Here is a 17,904-nt window from a genome sequence, read left to right as displayed (position 1 = left end):
TCAGAGTGTGTGTTGGGGGGGTGTCAGGAATTTGGGGGAGGGGCTCAGCTGGTCAGTTGTGGTCCACATTTTCATGCAGTTGTGGTGAGATGAGGCTGGAGCTAGAACAGCAATGGGTGGAAGCAACCAGGAGCTGGCTGGGCACCTCACTCTCTTCATGTGATCTTAGGGTCTCTCCACACAGTCTAGTTGGGCCTCCTCACAGCATGGTGGCCTCAGAGCTTCTATGGCAGCTGAAGGCTTCCAGAGTGAGTCTTCATGGAAACGAGGCAGAAGCCAAATGGACTTTTATGTGATCTAGTCTCAAAAGCCACATAATGTCTGTCACTTCTGCCATCCTCCTTTCACTGGGGCAGTCATAAAAGGCCACCCAGTTTTAAGGGGTGGGGACAGAGACTCACTTCTCAATAAGCAGGAAGAGTGTCAGAGCCACATTGTACGAAGGGCATGTTGGGGACTTCCCTGGCGGTCCAGTGGCTGAGACTCCTTGCTTCCACTGCAGGGGGTGCGGGTTTGGTCCCTGGTCAGGGAATTAAGACCCCACATGCCGTGCGGTGCCCCCCCCCAACCCGCCATAAATAAAAAGAAGGGCCTGTTGGATAAGCGATACTGTTGTGGCCATCTTGGGAAAAAAATATGGTCCACTGCTGAAAGAAGAGGCACAGCTGGGGGTGAGTGAGTGGTCGGTGGAGCCCTCAGTGAGAGCGGGAACTGAGAAGGAGGCTGGTCTGAGATGTCGGGAGAGTGGGTGGCCTGAGAACCACCCAGGAGGAGACATTTGGGAGGCAGGTTGGGGTTGGAGTTCAGGAGACAGATTGAGGACCATCAGGGCCAACAGGAAGAAAAGCAACAGGAGGTGATGAGCTTGCTGGGGGAGGAGCAAGAGAAGCATGGGAGCCAGGGGAGAGATGAGGGGAGGAACACAGAGGGAGGTACGGAGAGGTGAAGGGAAACCCCGGAGGGCAGGACGTTTGTGAGCCAACTGGGCCCAGCTCAGAGCCCTTCGGACTGGCATGTTAGTTTGCTAGGGCTGGCATAACAAAGTACCACAAACTGGGTGGCTTAAAACAGCAGAAATTTATTCCCTCACAGTTCTGGAGGCCAAAAGTCTGAAATCAAGGTGTTGTCAAGGGTTGGTTCCTTCTGGAAGCTCTGAGAAACACCATCCTGTGCCTCTGTCCTAGCTTCTGATGGCTGCCGGCAGTCCTGGGCTTGGAGGAGCATCACTTTAATTTCTGCCTCTGTGGCCACTTACTTTCCATCTGGTTCTTTGCATGGCCTTCTTATAAGAACCCCAGTCATTGGATTTAGGGCCCACCATCGACCAGTATGACCGCACTTTAACCAATTATATCCGCAAAGCCCTTATTTCCAAATGAGGTCACATACTGGAGTTCTGGGTGGACGTGAATTTGTGGGGGGCGTGATTTAACCCACTACAACTGGGTGGTGGGGTTTCTGGGGTGGGTCCCTGACCATCCCTGGCCTCTGCTTCTCTCAGGTGGGCCCTTGAAGGTGATGATCCCAGAGAGCCTGACCATGGAGCGGTGGTGGGAAAGAACGCCCTGGTGGAGCTGGGAGGCCAATACTGGCCACCTGACTGCTGGACACAGCACCACATGGCGGTAGTGGTGCCCTGCTGCGGGCAAGCCCAGCGCCCGCAACACCTGCACCCCTCCCTGCAGCGCCAGCCACTGCATTGTGCCACCGATGTGGTGAACCAGGTGCAGCAGCAATGGGGAGGGGCCGGGGCACGAGGGCCGTGGAGAGTCAGGGCTGGAGCTGTCAGTCTCTGAGCTGAGAGCGTCTGGACCAGAGAGTATCCGGGGGCAGGACTGATGAGTCAAGAAGAACTTGCACTGGGGGAAACCAGAACCAAAGGCTATAGGTTTGGTCTAGACTGGCTGGGTCTGGGATCAGCTTGAATAGCTGTTGAAGGGAAGGGCTCAATCCCAGTGAATCTGGGTCTCTCTGAGACCAGGGCTGTTCAGATGGGGCAGTTAACCTAAGGGGTAAATTAAAGCACTGGGTTTGGGGTCTGTTAGGTGCCTGTTTGAATCTTGGCCTTGTCCATTTTTACCTGTGCGATCTGAGGTTGGGACCGATCATCCATCGATCCATTTATCCATCCATTCATTCAGCACACTGTTACTTAGTATAACTATGTATAAACTTGGGGCACGTAGGCTCTGTGCCACTGTTTTCTCATTCATGAGACAAAGATTCATTGAGTTAATGCGAATGAAGCAGTGAAGCCAATGCCTGGCACATAGTAGGTGCTCAATAAGTGACAGCGATAATGATGGGGGTGATTATGATGGTGGTGGTGTTGACGGAGGTGATTGTGGTAATGACGGTGATCGTTAAGATGCTGCTGCTGCTGATGACAGTGATGATGGCGGCGATGGCCAAAGTGGTGATGGTCATGATGATGTTGGTAATAGTGAAGATGGAGGTTAGGTGACTATGTTGGTGACATTGAAGATGATGAAGATCGTGATAGTGATGATGGTGCTGATGCTGATGATGAACATCATGGTGGCCAGAAGCGATGATGGTTACGGTTAGGGTGGTGACGAACAAGATGACGATGATTAAGAAAGAAGAGGAGGAGGAGAGGCAAACCCTATCCTGGGCATCAGACCTAGTCTTTATCTAGTAGGAGTAGAAACAGAGACACAGGTGGTCCCCAATCACTCCTGACCTCTGCCTTCCTCCGCTGGCCTCTGGAAGGTGATGATCCGTGAGAACCGTGAAGATGGCCGAGGAGGGAGAGTTGAGAGGCTAAAGATACTGACTCTGACCAGGATGGGAGTGGGGATCCAAGAAAAGTTTCTCAGGGGAGGTCACCTTTGAATTGCACCTTCCTGGACAAGTCTGGGTTTTCCACCTCCACAGTGGGAATAAGAAGGGGTTCCAGGCAGGAGAATGGCACTCGACAAGGTGAGAGAGGACAGGCCTGGCAGGTGGCGGGGACACCACTGCCTGCAGTGAGGGCAGCGCCGAGCATCTCCGTCCACCCCAGGTGAACAACACCGCCTTCAACTGGGGCACGCTTCACAACATGGGGTTCTGAGAGGCCATGCAGGAGGGGGACTGGGACTGTGTCTTCTTCCATGATGTGAACCTGCTCCCCAAGGATGACCGCAACCTCTACATCTGTGACATCTTCCCTGCCCACGTGTCTGTGGCCATTGACAGGTTCAAGTACAAGTAGGTGGAGGGAGGGGACCTCCTGTGTGAGACTCTGGGCCAGGCCCCCGATGCCTTGGGCCTTGCCCTGCCTAACTGTGTAGTCCAGGCCCTGATCCCTGGTACTGATGGTGCAGAGGATGATGCGGCCTGGGGAGAGGCCTTGTAGCCGGTGAAGAACCTTCCTCCTGGGTGTGGGTGTCAAATGGGAGTGGGATTGGCTATCAGTGGGGGAATCAAGATGCACTTAATAAAGCAGTAGGCAGAGGGGTTGTACCAGAGGTCAGAGAAGGAGAACTTATAAAAGGAGGGGCCCTTAATGGGGTCACAAGAATGGCCTGTCAGACGATTCAGGGAGGGGATCTCCCAGGGTCACATGAGGGGCCATCTCAAGGGTCAGGGGAAGGACTGCCCCAGAATCAGGCATGGAGACATCCTAGGGGTCAGGGGAGAGGTTCCCATGGGGGTGAGTGGAGAAGGGCTAACCCAGAAGTCAACCTTGTGATCCTGGCCAGGAAAGGGCCAGGAACCATTCCCTGAAATCCCCTGTGCTTCCAACTCTCCCTGCCTCTGCAGGCTGCCCTACCGGGGCTACCTTGGAGGGGTGTTTGCCCTGCGCCCCATTCACTAAGTCAGGATGAATGGCTTCCCCAACACATACTGGGGCAGGAATCAGGAGGAGGATGACATCACTTCCAGGTAGGGGGCCCTGCTCTAGGGAGCCTAGCACAGGGGCAACAGGTCCCTCCATGGTGTGGCGGACACAGGCTGCCCTAGACTGAGAGGGGACACGAGCTATGTCGGATTGCGGGAGATGCAAGCCACTCTGGCCTGAGGGGCCGGGTGTGGCATGGGGACTCTATCAGAGGAGACAGGCGTCTGGCCTCCCTGCCCTCTCCCCTGTAAGGCTGAAACTCAGTGGGATCCTCCTCTCACGGCCCCATCTGCTCTTTGGCTGCTACCATATGCTGGAGGGGCAGGACTGCAGCCCAAAGCAGAGCCCCCAGAGGTGAGTCAGGGTTGGGGGCGGGGCTAGCCAGTCCTGGGCCTGTTCCCGAGCCCTTGCCTCACACGGCTGCCCCTCCTGGCCCTCCTCCTAGTCCTGGCCTTCTGGCCCAGATCCGTCGAAGGTGGCGGCACGATGGCTGGGATACAGGCTGCTCTCCAAGGAGCTGCAGCCCCTCTACACCGGCCTCACTGTGGACATCAGCCTCTCAGCCCCAGGAGCCGCAGTGCCAGGCTGAGGGGTATCTGGAGGCTGGAACAGAATCCCTGAGGCCGGGGCTTCCCGCCCATCGCACCTGGTTTCCTATTAAAGGAGGCTTTATTTTACTTGCTTCTCCTCTCTGCCACCCCTCGCCCCCATGCTTTCATTTCCATTCATTTGGTCACACAGGGCCCTAATCAAATTCACCAAGGTCTGGTTCTCTCCACACAGTTAACGTTAAGGCGTGTTCACCCATTTGTTTCTCATGAGGACTCGTGGGGTAGCACTGGAGTCATCTTGCTTTTGAAAACCAGGACAGATGAGTTAAATATCTTGCCTGATTGATGCAGAAGCAAGTACAGAAACCTGACTCCTGGGCCTGTCCATTTACAGATTATGCTATTCTGCTGCTTTCTTGTAGCAAAAAAGGTGGGGGAAAGAGTGAATAATAAAAAATGTGAGGATGGTTGAATAAATTACAGCATGTCCACATACTGATAGAATACTAATGTAGGCACTGAACAGCTGTATTGTAGCATGAAAACAAGCGCACCTGTGTATATGATATGGGCTTATATTTATAAAACAAAGGGAAGAGTACCTATACAGGTGTATGCTTATGAGCATAGTAATGAGTGTGTGTGGATAACAAGTGTTGGCAGACTTCTTCTGTAAGGGCCGGAGAGCAAATACTTTCAGCTTGCAGGCCATACAGCCTTTGCCATGACTGCTCAGCTGTGCCACTGGAGCACAAAAGCAGCCACAGACAATACATAGACAGATGAACATGGCTGTGTTCCAATAAAACTTTATTTAAAAAACACAGGTGGCCAACCAGATTTGGCTGATGGCCAGTTTGCTGACTCTTGGCGTAAATGATTAGGAGCGTGTATAAAAATACGAAAGAGTCCATAGACTAAAAGGTTCACCATAGATGGTGGAGGTGGAAAGAGGAGGGTAGAGCTGAACTAATCGTGAAAGAAGAGAAAGACGACACTGTGAAGACTAGAATCACATTTATGCATTTACCAAAAAATGTACATTCATCTTTGTATATATTAGGTTCTTTTTAAAAATATATAATCTATTGACGCCTCCTGTTCTGCAGTGAATTCTATAGCAAACACTACAGAATTGAGGGTATGTGTATGTGTGTATATAAATAAATATGCTGACCTAAAGATTCTGTCTTATACCGTATTCTACAGAAACTTCTCAATGCATTAGTCAGGGTTTCTTCCCCAAGTGAATTTTATAACTTTTTATGAGGCTAGTACAAATATGGACATTTCCACTCATTCTTAAAATTCTTTCCTGAGTAATTTCCTTCACATAAAATGTGTAACTTGGTGCCATGCAGTGCGTCCCTAGAGTTTTTCTGAAGCATGAATTCTATAATATATGATTAAATCTGACTCATAAGATTTTTTTCTTCAAGAAATTCAGAGTTTATGTCATTTACGTATATGCATATTAGGAACTGACTTCTGAGTAAAGCCTTGCACAGAATAACTGCTTTTGTAAGATTTGTCTCTGGTATGAGTTGTTCGGTGTTTATTAAAATTTGATCTGTTGTTGAAGCTCTTCCCACACTTGGAACACACGTAAGGTCTCTCTCCAGTGTGGATTCGTTGATGCACTTTGAGTTGTGGTTTCCTACTGAAGGATTTCCCACAGTCACAGCATTCGTAAGGTTTCTCTCCGATATGAGTTCTCTGATGTGTAATCAGCTCTGATTTCTGAGTGAAGGTGTGTCCACACTTGTAACAGGCAAAAGTTCTCTCTCTACTGTGAGTCATCTGATGTTTATGGAAATTTGACCTACCACTGAAAGCCTTCCCACATGCAGTGCATACGTAGGGTTTCTCTCCAGTGTGGATCCGCTGATGCTCTCTGAATTGTGACTTGGAAGTAAAGGCTTTCCCACAGTCACGGCATTTGTAAGGCTTTTCTCCGGTGTGAATTCGCTGATGCATGCTGAGTATTGACTTCTGGTTGAAGGCCTTCCCACATTCACTGCACACGTGGTGTCTTTCTCCAGTGTGAATTTTCTGGTGTATGTTGAGGTGCGACTTTTGGGTGAAGGTTTTCCCACAGTCACTACATGCATAAGGTTTCTCCCCAGTATGGATTCGATGATGTATATCAAGTTGTGACTTGGAAATGAAGGATTTCCCACAGTTGTGGCACTGATAAGGTTTCTCTCCCGTGTGACTTCTCTGATGTACAGTCAGGTGTGCCTTCTGGATAAAGGCCTGGCCACATTCAATACACACATAAGACTTCTCCCCTGAATGGATCCTCTGGTGCAAGCTGAGTGTTGACTTCTGGGTGAAGGCCTTCCCACATTCGCTGCATACGTACTGTCGCTCGCCAGTATGAATTTTCTGATGGATACTGAGGGTTGAATTCTGGGAGAATCCCTTCCCACATTCACTGCATTCGTAGAGTTTTTCTCTAGTATGAGTTCTCTGATGTCTGAAGAGAGATAACATCTGGAAAAAGGCTTTTCCACATTCATGGCATTTATGGGGCTTCTTTCTAGTGTGAGCTTTCTGGTGTGTAACCAGTTCTGGCCTCTGAACAAAGACTTTTCCACATTCCTCACATATATACGGTATGTTACCTGTATGATCTGTCACATATACACCAAGTTTTGGTTGTGGGGTGAAGGCTCTCCCGCATTTACCACATTCCTGGAGGTTTTCTACACTGTGGAATCTCTGTGGCTCAAGGAGGTGTGACTTCTGGGTAAAGTCCCTCCCACATTCAGTGCACTTATCTGGTTTTTCCTGAGTGTGAACTTGATGTTGTGTGAATGACTGTTTATGGCCGAAGACTTTTGTGCATGAATTACCTTCACAGAAGTTCTCTCCTGTATGAGTATTTTTGCAGCTGGCACTGGAAGAGCTGTGGGTGAATAGCTGACCAGATTCAACCATCTCATCAAGGTGCTCTGTGGTGTTGCTTTGATTTGGATGATTTACTTCTAGATTAGGTTTCAACCTTTTTGCAAAAGAGCAATGTTTATGAGGTCTCTTTTGTGAAGAAACAAGGTGGGGCCTCGCATGGATGATTTTTCCAGGGTCCTTATAGTCACAGTCCCTCTCTGTGTTCAATTTTTTCTTGTTGAGGAAAGCCCCCTGATGTGAAGATTTACTTTGATGTTTCTGATCTCTCTTTGTTTGGTCAGCTTCTTCCCACAGCTTTTCTAAAATGGAACACCGTGAGCCATCTCTTGTGACTTCATCCAACGTCTCATTGTGAAATGAAGCTGCTTCAGAAATTTCCCATGGTGGGGTTTCAAGCCCAAACTCCCCTTCTAGAAGGAGAAAAAGATGAAACAGATACAGTGAACGGTTAGCAAAGGACAGATGAACAGTCACATGGAGCTGATTGAGATTGCGCACAGGGCAAGTGCTGCGTCATATACCAGTGATGGTGCTGATGGTGATCATGAGAGAAAACAGTTGCACAGCCCTGATTATACGTCAAGCCCTTACCTGTATAGCACTTAGCATTCACCAGGCAGTGTTCTACGTGATGTACACATAAGCTCATTCAATCCTCACAACAACCCCAGGAGCTAACTACTTATTATCCCGGTTTTCCACATGAAGAAAAGGAAACACACAATGGTTAAATAATTAGCCCAAATCACTTTGCTCAGCCTTGGGGAAAGTTAGATTTGAACAAGGGCAAACTGGCTCCACTCATGTAGGCGGTCTTGATACCCAGACCTAGTGGGATGACTACAGGATAAAAGAGGCAAGTGTGCCATAGGGCAGCATCTGTGGATAGCCAAAGGTTGAAGGAGGGGGCTCAGAGTACAGAGCCTCTTCGATGTACAGTGGGGTTGTGTCCTGATAAACCCATCAGAAGTTGAAAATATCATAAGTTGAAAATGCATTGAATACACCTAACCTACTGAACGTCGTAGCTTAGCCCAGCCTACTTTAAATGTGGTCAGAACACTTAACGTTAGCCTACAGTTGGGCAAAACCATCTAACACAAGGCCTGTTTTATAATAAAGCATTGAATATCTCATGCAATTTCTTTTTTTTTTTTTTTTTTTTTTTTTTTTGCAGTATGCGGGCCTCTCACTGTTGTGGCTTCTCCCGTTGCGGAGCACAGGCTCCAGACACGCAAGCTCAGCGGCCATGGCTCACACGCCCAGCCGCTCCGCAGCATGTGGGATCTTCCCGGACCGGGGCACGAACCCGTGTCCCCTGCATCGGCAGGCGGACTCTCAACCACTGCGCCACCAGGGAAGCCCCTCATGCAATTTCTTGAATACTATACTGAAAGTGAAAAACCGAGTGGTTATCTGGGTACAGAAAGGTTGTAAGTATACTGATTGTTTCCCCTCGTGATCACATGGCTGACTGGGAGCTGCTGCCCAGCATCACAAGAGTAAGGTACTGCATATCACTATCCTGGGAAGAGATCAAAATTCACAATTCAAAGTATGGTTTCTACTGAACGTGTATGGCTTTTGTAACATTGTTGAGAAATTCATAAGTCAAACCATCATAAGTCAGGGACCATCTGTATAGGTCTTCATTAGCTTTCAGATCTAAATTGTAACTCATCTCCCAGCTTCCTCCCACTCGTGAGAAACAATACAAAATCCATCAGCCCTAGATATTCTTCTGAAATACTATTAAAGTATCAATCCTGACATAGCCAAGCACTGAAAGAATACCTATACCCAAACTTGCAACTCTCCATGAAACTGAAGTTTGTTTTCTTGAACTTAGGAATATGCATATCCTAAGAAGGGTACAGTGGAAGACTGGACAAGCAAGCTGTCCCCTAGAATCTGTTTCACCCTTCCTCCACAGAGGTTAACTGTGGCCAGGTACAGGGCAGCCAAGCCACGTAACAGCTTACAGTTTCCTTTGCAGTGAGATGTGAGGGACACTGTTTTTGCTGATGGAATGTGCATACAACATTATGCACCACTTCTGGCCAGGGTAATAAATCACAGCTTCTCAATACCCTCCACCCCTTTTCTGCCTAGTAGAACCTGGCTTTGGGTGCAGTGCATTCAGTCCCACAGAGCGACATCATAAAAGATGGTACTGCAATGACAAGAGAGAAACTTCAACACCCGATTGAATACAGAACGTAAGGCTTCCTGCTGACCTGCCTTTTAGAAGTGTTTTATAGGAGGGAAGTTATTCTGGAAATTATTATACTGGTCCTTGGTCTCTTTGTTATAACTTTCAGCTTTATGCTACTTAATATGCCATTTTTTCCTAAGAATGGGAGTCACTGATCATCCTATTTGCTAGTAAGAACATAACAACAGATTCTTAAAAAAAAAAAAAAAAAGTGGCTAAATTTTACTATTACTTTATCCTACCAGAGATATAAATACTGAGTATGATAAGACCATCACATCTTGTTTCTTTTCTCCTTCCATCACTTGGATAAACTGTATCCCAGACCCTTGTCCTGTCCCCAAACCTCGGTCATCTATCACTATTTTTAAAAAATGAGAATGCTCTTTATAATCACTTTTAGTGTGTATGTGTGTGTGTGTATGTATATATATTTCTTTTTATTAAAATCTGAGAAAAAAGAAACAAAATACCAATCTTTGGGGTAATAAAATCTGTCAATGGCATCTTGACCGAACTCATGATGACCAGGAATCCACAAATCCCATTAGGAACAAAATAACCCAAGCATGAGAAAATAGGGAGCTGGTTTATGGTGATACCCGTGGAATTACCGAAAAGGGTCAATTAAATTGAGAAAATGGGGCTTTCCTGGTGGCACAGTGGTTAAGAATCCGCCTGCCAATGCAGGGGACATGGGTTCGAGCCCTGGTTCAGGAAGATCCCACATGCCGCGGAACAACTAAGCCTGTGCACCACAACTACTGAGCCTGCACTCCAGAGCCCACAATTCCTGAAGCTCAGGAGCCGAGAGCCCATGCTCTGCAACAGGAGAAGCCACCGCAATAAGAAGCCCGCACACCACAACGAAGAGTAGCCCCTGCTCACCGCAACTAGAGAAAGCCTGCACACAGCAACAAAGACCCACTGCAGCCAAAAATAAATAAATAAAATAAATAAAAAATTTTAAATACCTTAAAAAAAAAAAAGAAAAAATGGGGGAAATTCCCTGGCGGTCCAGTGGTTAGGACTCTGCACTTTCACTGCAGAGGGCGTGGGTTCAATCCCTGGTCAGGCAACTAAGATCCTGCAAGCCGAGTGGCCTGGCCAAAAAAAAAAAAAAGTAGAATTTCTAAAATAAGAAAATGAGTTAGAAGACTGAGATGGAAGAGCCAAGAAACAGAAGAATCTGACAAAATGTATAAGGTGAGAAGAATTTCTGATTTGTGTAATGATTCCAATTTCTGAGCTCCCCAAAATAAGGAAGTGAGTCATCCCATGGGAACTGTCCACCATGTAGCTAAATAAGAGAACACAATTTAGGCATGGGGCCTGGAGGGGTTGATAAAGGGATCATCAGAAAAAAATTTTTAGGCCTAAGTGTTGAGAATAGAAGGGCACTTTAAAGGGATTTAAGGAATTTAAAGTAATTCCTTTAAATTTAAGGAATTTAAAGTAATTCCTCTGTGAAGGGATGACCAGAGGGAAGTACAGAGGCCCAAGCTGGAGGCATCGCAATTAGGGGTAAAGAAGAAAGATGCAGCACAGGAAAAAAATTGATGAATTCGGGGGCAAATAAAAAGGAAAAAAAAAGGCTTTCAGGAAACTCCACAAAGGGATAAAACAAGATGACAAAAGCAACATACAGATGGAATATCCAGTCAGGTAACATAATGATGAGACGCTCTGTTATTAGAAAAATGAAATTAAAACATGAAACAGCTCTATCATAACAGAGGCCATAAATGAGAAATTTGGTAAATATTAAATGCTGGCAAGCAAGATGTACAAATGCAAATCCTTGTGCATTCCCACATGACAGTGTGGATGGTGAAGCCCACCTGAAGAGCCACATGGTTTACTTAGCTAAATTCAGTGTAGGCATATCCAGTGATCAGGCAATCCCACTCCTGATTATTCACCTCAGAAATTCTTATGTTGGCCCCTACGGGACATTTACAGAATAATGTTTGGCAGCATTAGCCTTAGAAACTGGGAGTAGGAGGTAACCTGTGTCCACCACTGGGGGAATGGATAAGTGTGGTAGGTTGAATAATGGCCCCTCAGATCTTCACGACTTGACAGTCACTCACCATGATAACCTCTGACGTGGGAGTTCAGACTCCCCCATCCATTGTTCCTTTCCTTTTTCCATCCTGAAAATGATCTCTGGGTTGGGAATGTGATACCAAGGATATTGCATTCGGATGTGGTCTTGGGCTTCAGAGGCCATTCAATGAAGCTTTATTGGCACATCAGAAAAGTCAACACCTTTCACTAGGAGCAAAGTAACCCTCAAAGATGCCCAAAAGGAAAGAACAGTTTGGGACAAGCCAAGGGCAAACTGATTACATTCTTCAGATGTCCCACTGCATGCCACAAGAAGGAAGGACATCTCCTCAAGGAGGCCCGTCCAAGAGTCCCAGGTCAGATGTGCTCACCCACGGAGAAGAGGTGGCTGTAGATCTCTACCATCACATCCTGGTACAGTCGTCTCTGGGCAGGGTCCAGTTGCTGCCACTCCTCCCTACTGAAGTCTATGGTCACGTCCTCAAATGACACGGACCCCTGTAACAACATACCCCAGCTCGATGAGAATTAGTCATCATTGGTGAACAGGCACTTACATATAAGGGTGTGGGGTTTTTCTGGGTTTTTTTGCGGTACGTGGGCTTCTCACCGTTGTGGCCTCTCCCATTGTGGAGCACAGGCTCCGGACGCGCAGGCCCAGTGGCCATGGCTCACGGGCCCAGCCGCTCCGTGGCATGTGGGATCCTCCCAGACTGGGGCACGAACCCGTGTCCCCTGCATCGGCAGGCAGACTCTCAACCACTGCGCCACCAGGGAAGCCCCAAGGGTGTGTTTTTAATGATTTTTTTCGCCACGATACATATGGCTTTCCAGTGATGTGACTTCTTTTATGTTATGATTCCTACTCCTCTGTGTGAAATTCATAGGATTTAAGCTATGTTAAGTAGTGCAAAATGGAGTCACAGTGGCCAGTGTGAACTTCCGCATTAGTTGTTGTGAAATGTCTGGTATAGGGCTGGGAGCATCTCAGAGTGATAAACAAAGGGTAGATAAGGAACGACTTTACTGGAACAGAAGGAGCAACTGAGCGAGACAAGATCCCCTGGGGTGTAACCATTACATCCTACTGACAGACTCCTTATAATGAGAGTACTGGGCCAATTGACTCCTTACTCCCCATCCCTTTTCTCCCTATTTTGGCTAACCTGTGTTGTGTGCTAATTGTGTGCAATAAACTGAGTGACTTATTAATTGAATATTGGCTGCACTGCACACATCTCTAATCCCATGATTCTTACGTGGCCTCACTGCTGGGCCGCGTGACAAATTGGCTCCTTTGTTCCGGACCTCATCGTCCTATATATCTCTTTATCTGGCTGTTGATTTGTGTCCTTTAATTATCCTTTGTAATAAACTGGTAATCTAGCGAGTAAACTGGTTTCCTGAGTTGTGTGAGCTGCCCTAGTAAATTAATTGAACCCAAGGAGGGAGTTGTGAGAACCTCTGACTTATAGCTGATAGGTCAGAAGCACAGGTGGACGTGCCATTGGCATTTGAAAGGGTGTGGGGGGAGTCTTGAAGAACTGAGCCCTTAACATAGGGGATCTGACACTGTCTCCAGGTAGACAGTGTCAGAATTGAACTGAATTGTAGGACACCCAGCTGGTGTCACAGAGGATTGCTTGGGGTGGGAAAAATCCCTGCACATTTGGTGACCGTAACTGTCAGAAGTGGTGTTCTATGTAGAGAGAGACACACAGGAGCTGTAAATTGATTTCAGGGAATACTGAGCTAATCCCAGTTTAACCCACCTCTTGGAAAGGTAAGCATGAAAAGCATGCATGTGAATGCTGCAGGCGCGAGTATATGACAGAGGGCGGAACATAAACCTGGGAATCTGAGACAGGGCTATATTAGGGTGTCATGAAAGGATTAGGAAGTAAGTACCAAAACATTTAGTTAAAAAGGTAAAAATTGATTGCCTCTAAGGAAGTGGATTTCAGAAGAAAAGACAATGGTGACAGATGTTTTATTTACAAGCCCAGCAAAACAAACCATGTGCAAATAAAACCAAAAACTACTTCCAAGGGAAACAGTGGCAAAAGAAATTTACACAGATATGCAAAGAAAAATGGGTTATTAATATATAATACATCTTTGAAAGTCCAGAGGCTAAGACAAACTAAAATATAAATTGTCAAAGGACAAGAAAAGTAAATCACAGAAGAAAAATCATTGACCAATAAAACTTCGGGGAAAAAAATTATCCTGCTTGTAAAAAAAATACAAATTAAAGCAACAATGACATATCTCTTTTGATTAAATGAGCAGAGTTATTTAAAACAAACAAACAAACAAAAAAAGAACCAAAAAAAAAAAAAAACTAATAACACAGTATTGGCCAGAGTAGAGGGAAGGCTGCAAAGCCAAGATGATGTGAATGTTGTTGGAGAACATTCTAACGTGAACGGAGAAACTGCTCGAAAATCTCAGTGAGCAAAAGCAGAATCAAGGCAAGCAAACTGAATATTTTCAATGTTAAAAAAGGAACAAGGCTAATAAGTATCATGTATCTTAACACGTAACTGAACGTGCTTTTGAAAATGCTCTTAACAATTCAGCCAACTTTAGTACGAAATGAAAGACATTTTTCTACAACAGTGTCACTGCTATGGGCTGAATTGTGTGTCCCCACCCGAAATTCATATGCTTAAGTCCTAACCCCCAGGACCTCAGAATGTGCCTGTATTTGGAGAAACAAGGTATTTAAAGAGGTAACAAAGTTAAAATGAGGTCTTCAGAGTGGGTCATTACTATTTTAAAAACATGCAAATAAAGTGTCATGAAATACACAGAATAACTTGGAATTTCAGGAAATCTTGACTATACCGAAGAATCCTGCTTTCTCATTCCAAAATATCAAATATTAATATCTGTGGGCAATTTGGAAACATTATTCTCCAGCACTTTTATTCATCTAATAAAGTAGGAAAAACAACATGGTCCTTAAAAGCCAGTTCTTGCTCTAGTATCCAGTGACTATAAACTAGGAGGACAAAGGGGAAACCAGCCAGTCTCGGGTGAGGAGTCAGGTGGGGACCAGCTGAGACTATGCAAAGACCCAGCAGTGGATGGAAGATGCAGGATCTTCACCTGTGCTGAGAAGGAAGGAATCAGCATTTCCCCGCCTGTGGCTGGATGTACTTTTTCTTCTTCCTTTGCCCCAGGGCTAGCCCTCTTCTACTACACATCCTCCTTCATCAGCCAGTTCAGTTTCCTCTGTAACACACAATGCCCATGGATGAGGAAACATCGGCCACCTGTGCTCTGCTGTACACAGGAGAATCCAGGTAGTCTCAGACACAGGGAGTCCAGTATGCTGCTTCCTGTGTCTGCCCTCAAGTTCTGGAGAACTGTCCCCGTGGGGCTCCTGCTTACCTCACGTGATCCAACCCGCTCTTCTGGACCCAGGACCTGGGGCCTCTGCGGTAAATTCACATCAGCAAGCATGTCCTTTCTGGGCTTCAATTCTTGGTCTCTCTTGCTGACAGCTCCACTCTTTCCAGGAGCCTGGAGCTGGGTGGGCATCAGAAGGCTCCAGTCAAAGCTGCTGGGAAGAGTCAGGCTGGGGCTGTGAAGGCAGATCCTGCAGCCTCAGTGATGTGGCCTGACCCAGGGGCTCTGCAGGGACACCAGAAATCCTGGAAAGGCAACGACCACATAGTTCTCATCCAATATTCACTCCACGTGAATTTCTGAAGGCCATTAGGTGAAAGTCACTGTGTTCGAGATGAGGGGAGACAAAACTCAGAAAAGTCTAGCTATTGGGGTAAAAAAATGAGCAAAGATGAAGAGGTTTGGGCTAAACTTAATGAAGCTTTCATTGCAGCTCTGACACCTTTTAACTGTGAGAAGACGAAGATAGTACTTTAGTTGCAGTTTCCAAAATGAGAAGGAAGGTATTTATCATAGGCATCGGGGAGCTTACACGAGATGAGGCTTGTCAAGCCCTCAACACCTGCCTGGCATGAGGGAAACACTGAAAAAAAATCAGCAAGTTGCAGAGTCAGGTATCAGGTACCTTGTTTAATTTTCATGCAACCCTGTCAGCTAAATATTATGATCATTATTATACCCATTTTGTGGGTGAGGAAACAGTGCTGTTACATAATTTGCCTTAAGGTCACTCAGTCTGCAAAGGGAAGAACAGGGAGTGAGTCCCAGGTCCGCCTCACTTTAAACTGCACACAATTGCCACTATCCCATGTGGTCCTCTACATGGTCAATTTCCAGAAATTCCATTTACATTTCCTGTTGCCTTCAGAGAGCTGAGGCTTCAAGCTGTCCATGTCTGGAGTGCCTAATCCAGCATTCTGGCCTTTTCAGTGCCCATCCATAATATAGACAGCTCAGCATTTTCTGACATAAACAAAACTCAAATTCAATATATGGAACTCCACCTTCACCTGGAAAACCTGCAGACATGCACCAGGACTCCCAATCACTTACCATTTCTTGCCTCTCCATTTCTCCCTCCCTGCCCCAACCAAAATATACTCGTTGACCACACTGACCTCTAGAAATCCCCAATGAGTAGACCAAAAAAGGTCATGAAATGCCTCCCAGCCATCCACGGCCAGGCTTCTGAAATCATTACTGCCCTGACTGCCAGTAAATGTTTCCAAAGGGAGTGTGATTTCCACAGCACCTCCCAAATAACCGCCAACATAGGGTTCCAAATAATGCACCCCAGTAGGAAACTATCATTGATCTGCTCAACAGCCAATCACTGACCCTTACCATGTCCACAGGGACCCGAGGAGACCAACACGGACCTACTCAACCATTCACAAAGGACCCCAACACCCACTGCCCAAAAAGCAATGCAGTCACCCTCGCAAACCTCCATCCCTGGCCCCCTAGGTCTCCCATCCACTGGTTCCCATATGCTACCCTTAGCACCCCCACTTTACTGATTTCATAGATCCTCCCTCAATCACTGTCCCCCTTGTGTGTGTTACAGTGTGAGCCTCAAAGCCCTCCAATCCCTGAAGCCCCTGCTCCCAATCAACCACTGCCTCCTACAGCCCCCCCCAAGCTGTGGATCACTTCCCCAAATGGCTCCCGGTACCATTCCAAGGCCCTCTTGAGACGCACGTTCAGTCCTCATATGAGCAAGATTCCCAGGCCAACAATATAAAATCTGCATTGAAGTACACTTGGAATTCAAGTTAACAAAAATACTTACATACATACAGAAATTAGGCAAAGAAAGAGTGAAAATCAGCGAGCCAAGCATTCAACTTAAATTAGAAAACCCCACTTACCCCATAGCCTCCACCACTAAGAACCCCATCACTCACCCCATGGATCCCCACCACTCCTCACACCCGGCATCACTTATTCCACGGGCCCCCATCACTCACGCCAAGCCGATCTCCCCTCATTGACCCCACAGATTCCGCATCGCTAATACTCCACGTCACTTCAGCATCCCGCAGGCAGTTCACGGCTTAGAACAGTTGACAACATAAGCGAGATGGCCGCTCTGGGCCTTTTGCGATTTGGAATAACGGTCAGGACTTGGAAGGCCGGGTTTGAACTGTGCTCATGCTCACTAGAACCTTCGAAGCCACTGCCTGCCAATAGTTATCATGGCGTGTCACGTCGTCTCTCTACTCCGCGGTTCATTTTCTATCAGGGACTGTGTCAGGAGGACGACATGGCCGCGCCCACAGGGATTATGATAAGGAGGCCGCCATTTTCAAAGAACTTCCATTCCGTACAGGCGGGGAAAACATTAGGCAACTTTCCTAAAAAGTCTTGGAGTTGTACCCCGTTGAACATTAGGCAACCTTCCTAAAAAGTCTTGGAGTTGTCCCGCGTTGGAAAGGGACCAATTAAATACTTGTGTATATATAGTTCTAGGACAAAACAGCATTGCATATTTTGAAAAATACCCTTTCTCTGTGCTTTTTACACTGATTTAAAGCCCCACTCTCAGAATCCAGGTATCCTGCCCCTTCGTCCCTCGCACAACTCTGCCCAGAGAGGAGACACATGTTGGGAGCCCAGAGGTGTTGAGCTTGACAGAGAACTCCTAAAAACTTCGAAATTTCCTTAGTGATGAGAGCCATAAAAGTGTCCTTTGTTATGGTAATGTGGTTTTTGGAGCGCATTTAAGGATGTATTCTCTCTTTATATACAGGCATACCTCGTTTTATTGTGCTTCGCTTTATTGTGCTTCACTGATACTGCACCTTTTTTTTTTTAAAACACATTTAAGGTTTGTGGCAGCCCTGCGTTGAGCAAGTTTATCAGCACCATTTTTCCAACAACATTTGCTC

The 17,904-nt window shown here is 46.7% G+C and overlaps 1 protein-coding gene across 2 annotated transcripts; it reads right to left on the bottom strand.

The window, feature by feature from the left end:
• Window positions 1-5,081: 5,081 nt before the first annotated feature.
• On the bottom strand, window positions 5,082-17,215 carry ZNF175 (zinc finger protein 175). 2 transcript variants are annotated; one of them, XM_082607813.1, is made up of 4 exons: window positions 16,984-17,215; window positions 14,996-15,336; window positions 11,968-12,094; window positions 5,082-7,721 (listed from the first exon to the last, which is right to left on the bottom strand). In XM_082607813.1, the coding sequence occupies exons 2-4, from the start codon at window positions 15,143-15,145 to the stop codon at window positions 5,854-5,856; spliced, it is 2,145 nt and encodes a 714-aa protein (XP_082463939.1). In that variant the 5' UTR covers window positions 15,146-15,336; window positions 16,984-17,215; the 3' UTR covers window positions 5,082-5,853. The 2 variants fall into 2 exon arrangements, with proteins under 2 accessions (XP_082463939.1, XP_082463938.1); XM_082607812.1 differs by having other exon boundaries at window positions 14,996-15,258; window positions 16,984-17,213.
• Between the last annotated feature and the right edge of the window lie 689 nt (window positions 17,216-17,904).

Source organism: Mesoplodon mirus (genome assembly GCF_964341445.2).
Source record: "Mesoplodon mirus genome assembly, chromosome: 19".
NCBI lineage: Eukaryota > Metazoa > Chordata > Mammalia > Artiodactyla > Ziphiidae > Mesoplodon > Mesoplodon mirus.
Note: the sequence above shows the minus strand (reverse complement) of the source record. Positions and strands in the feature narration are given on the sequence as shown.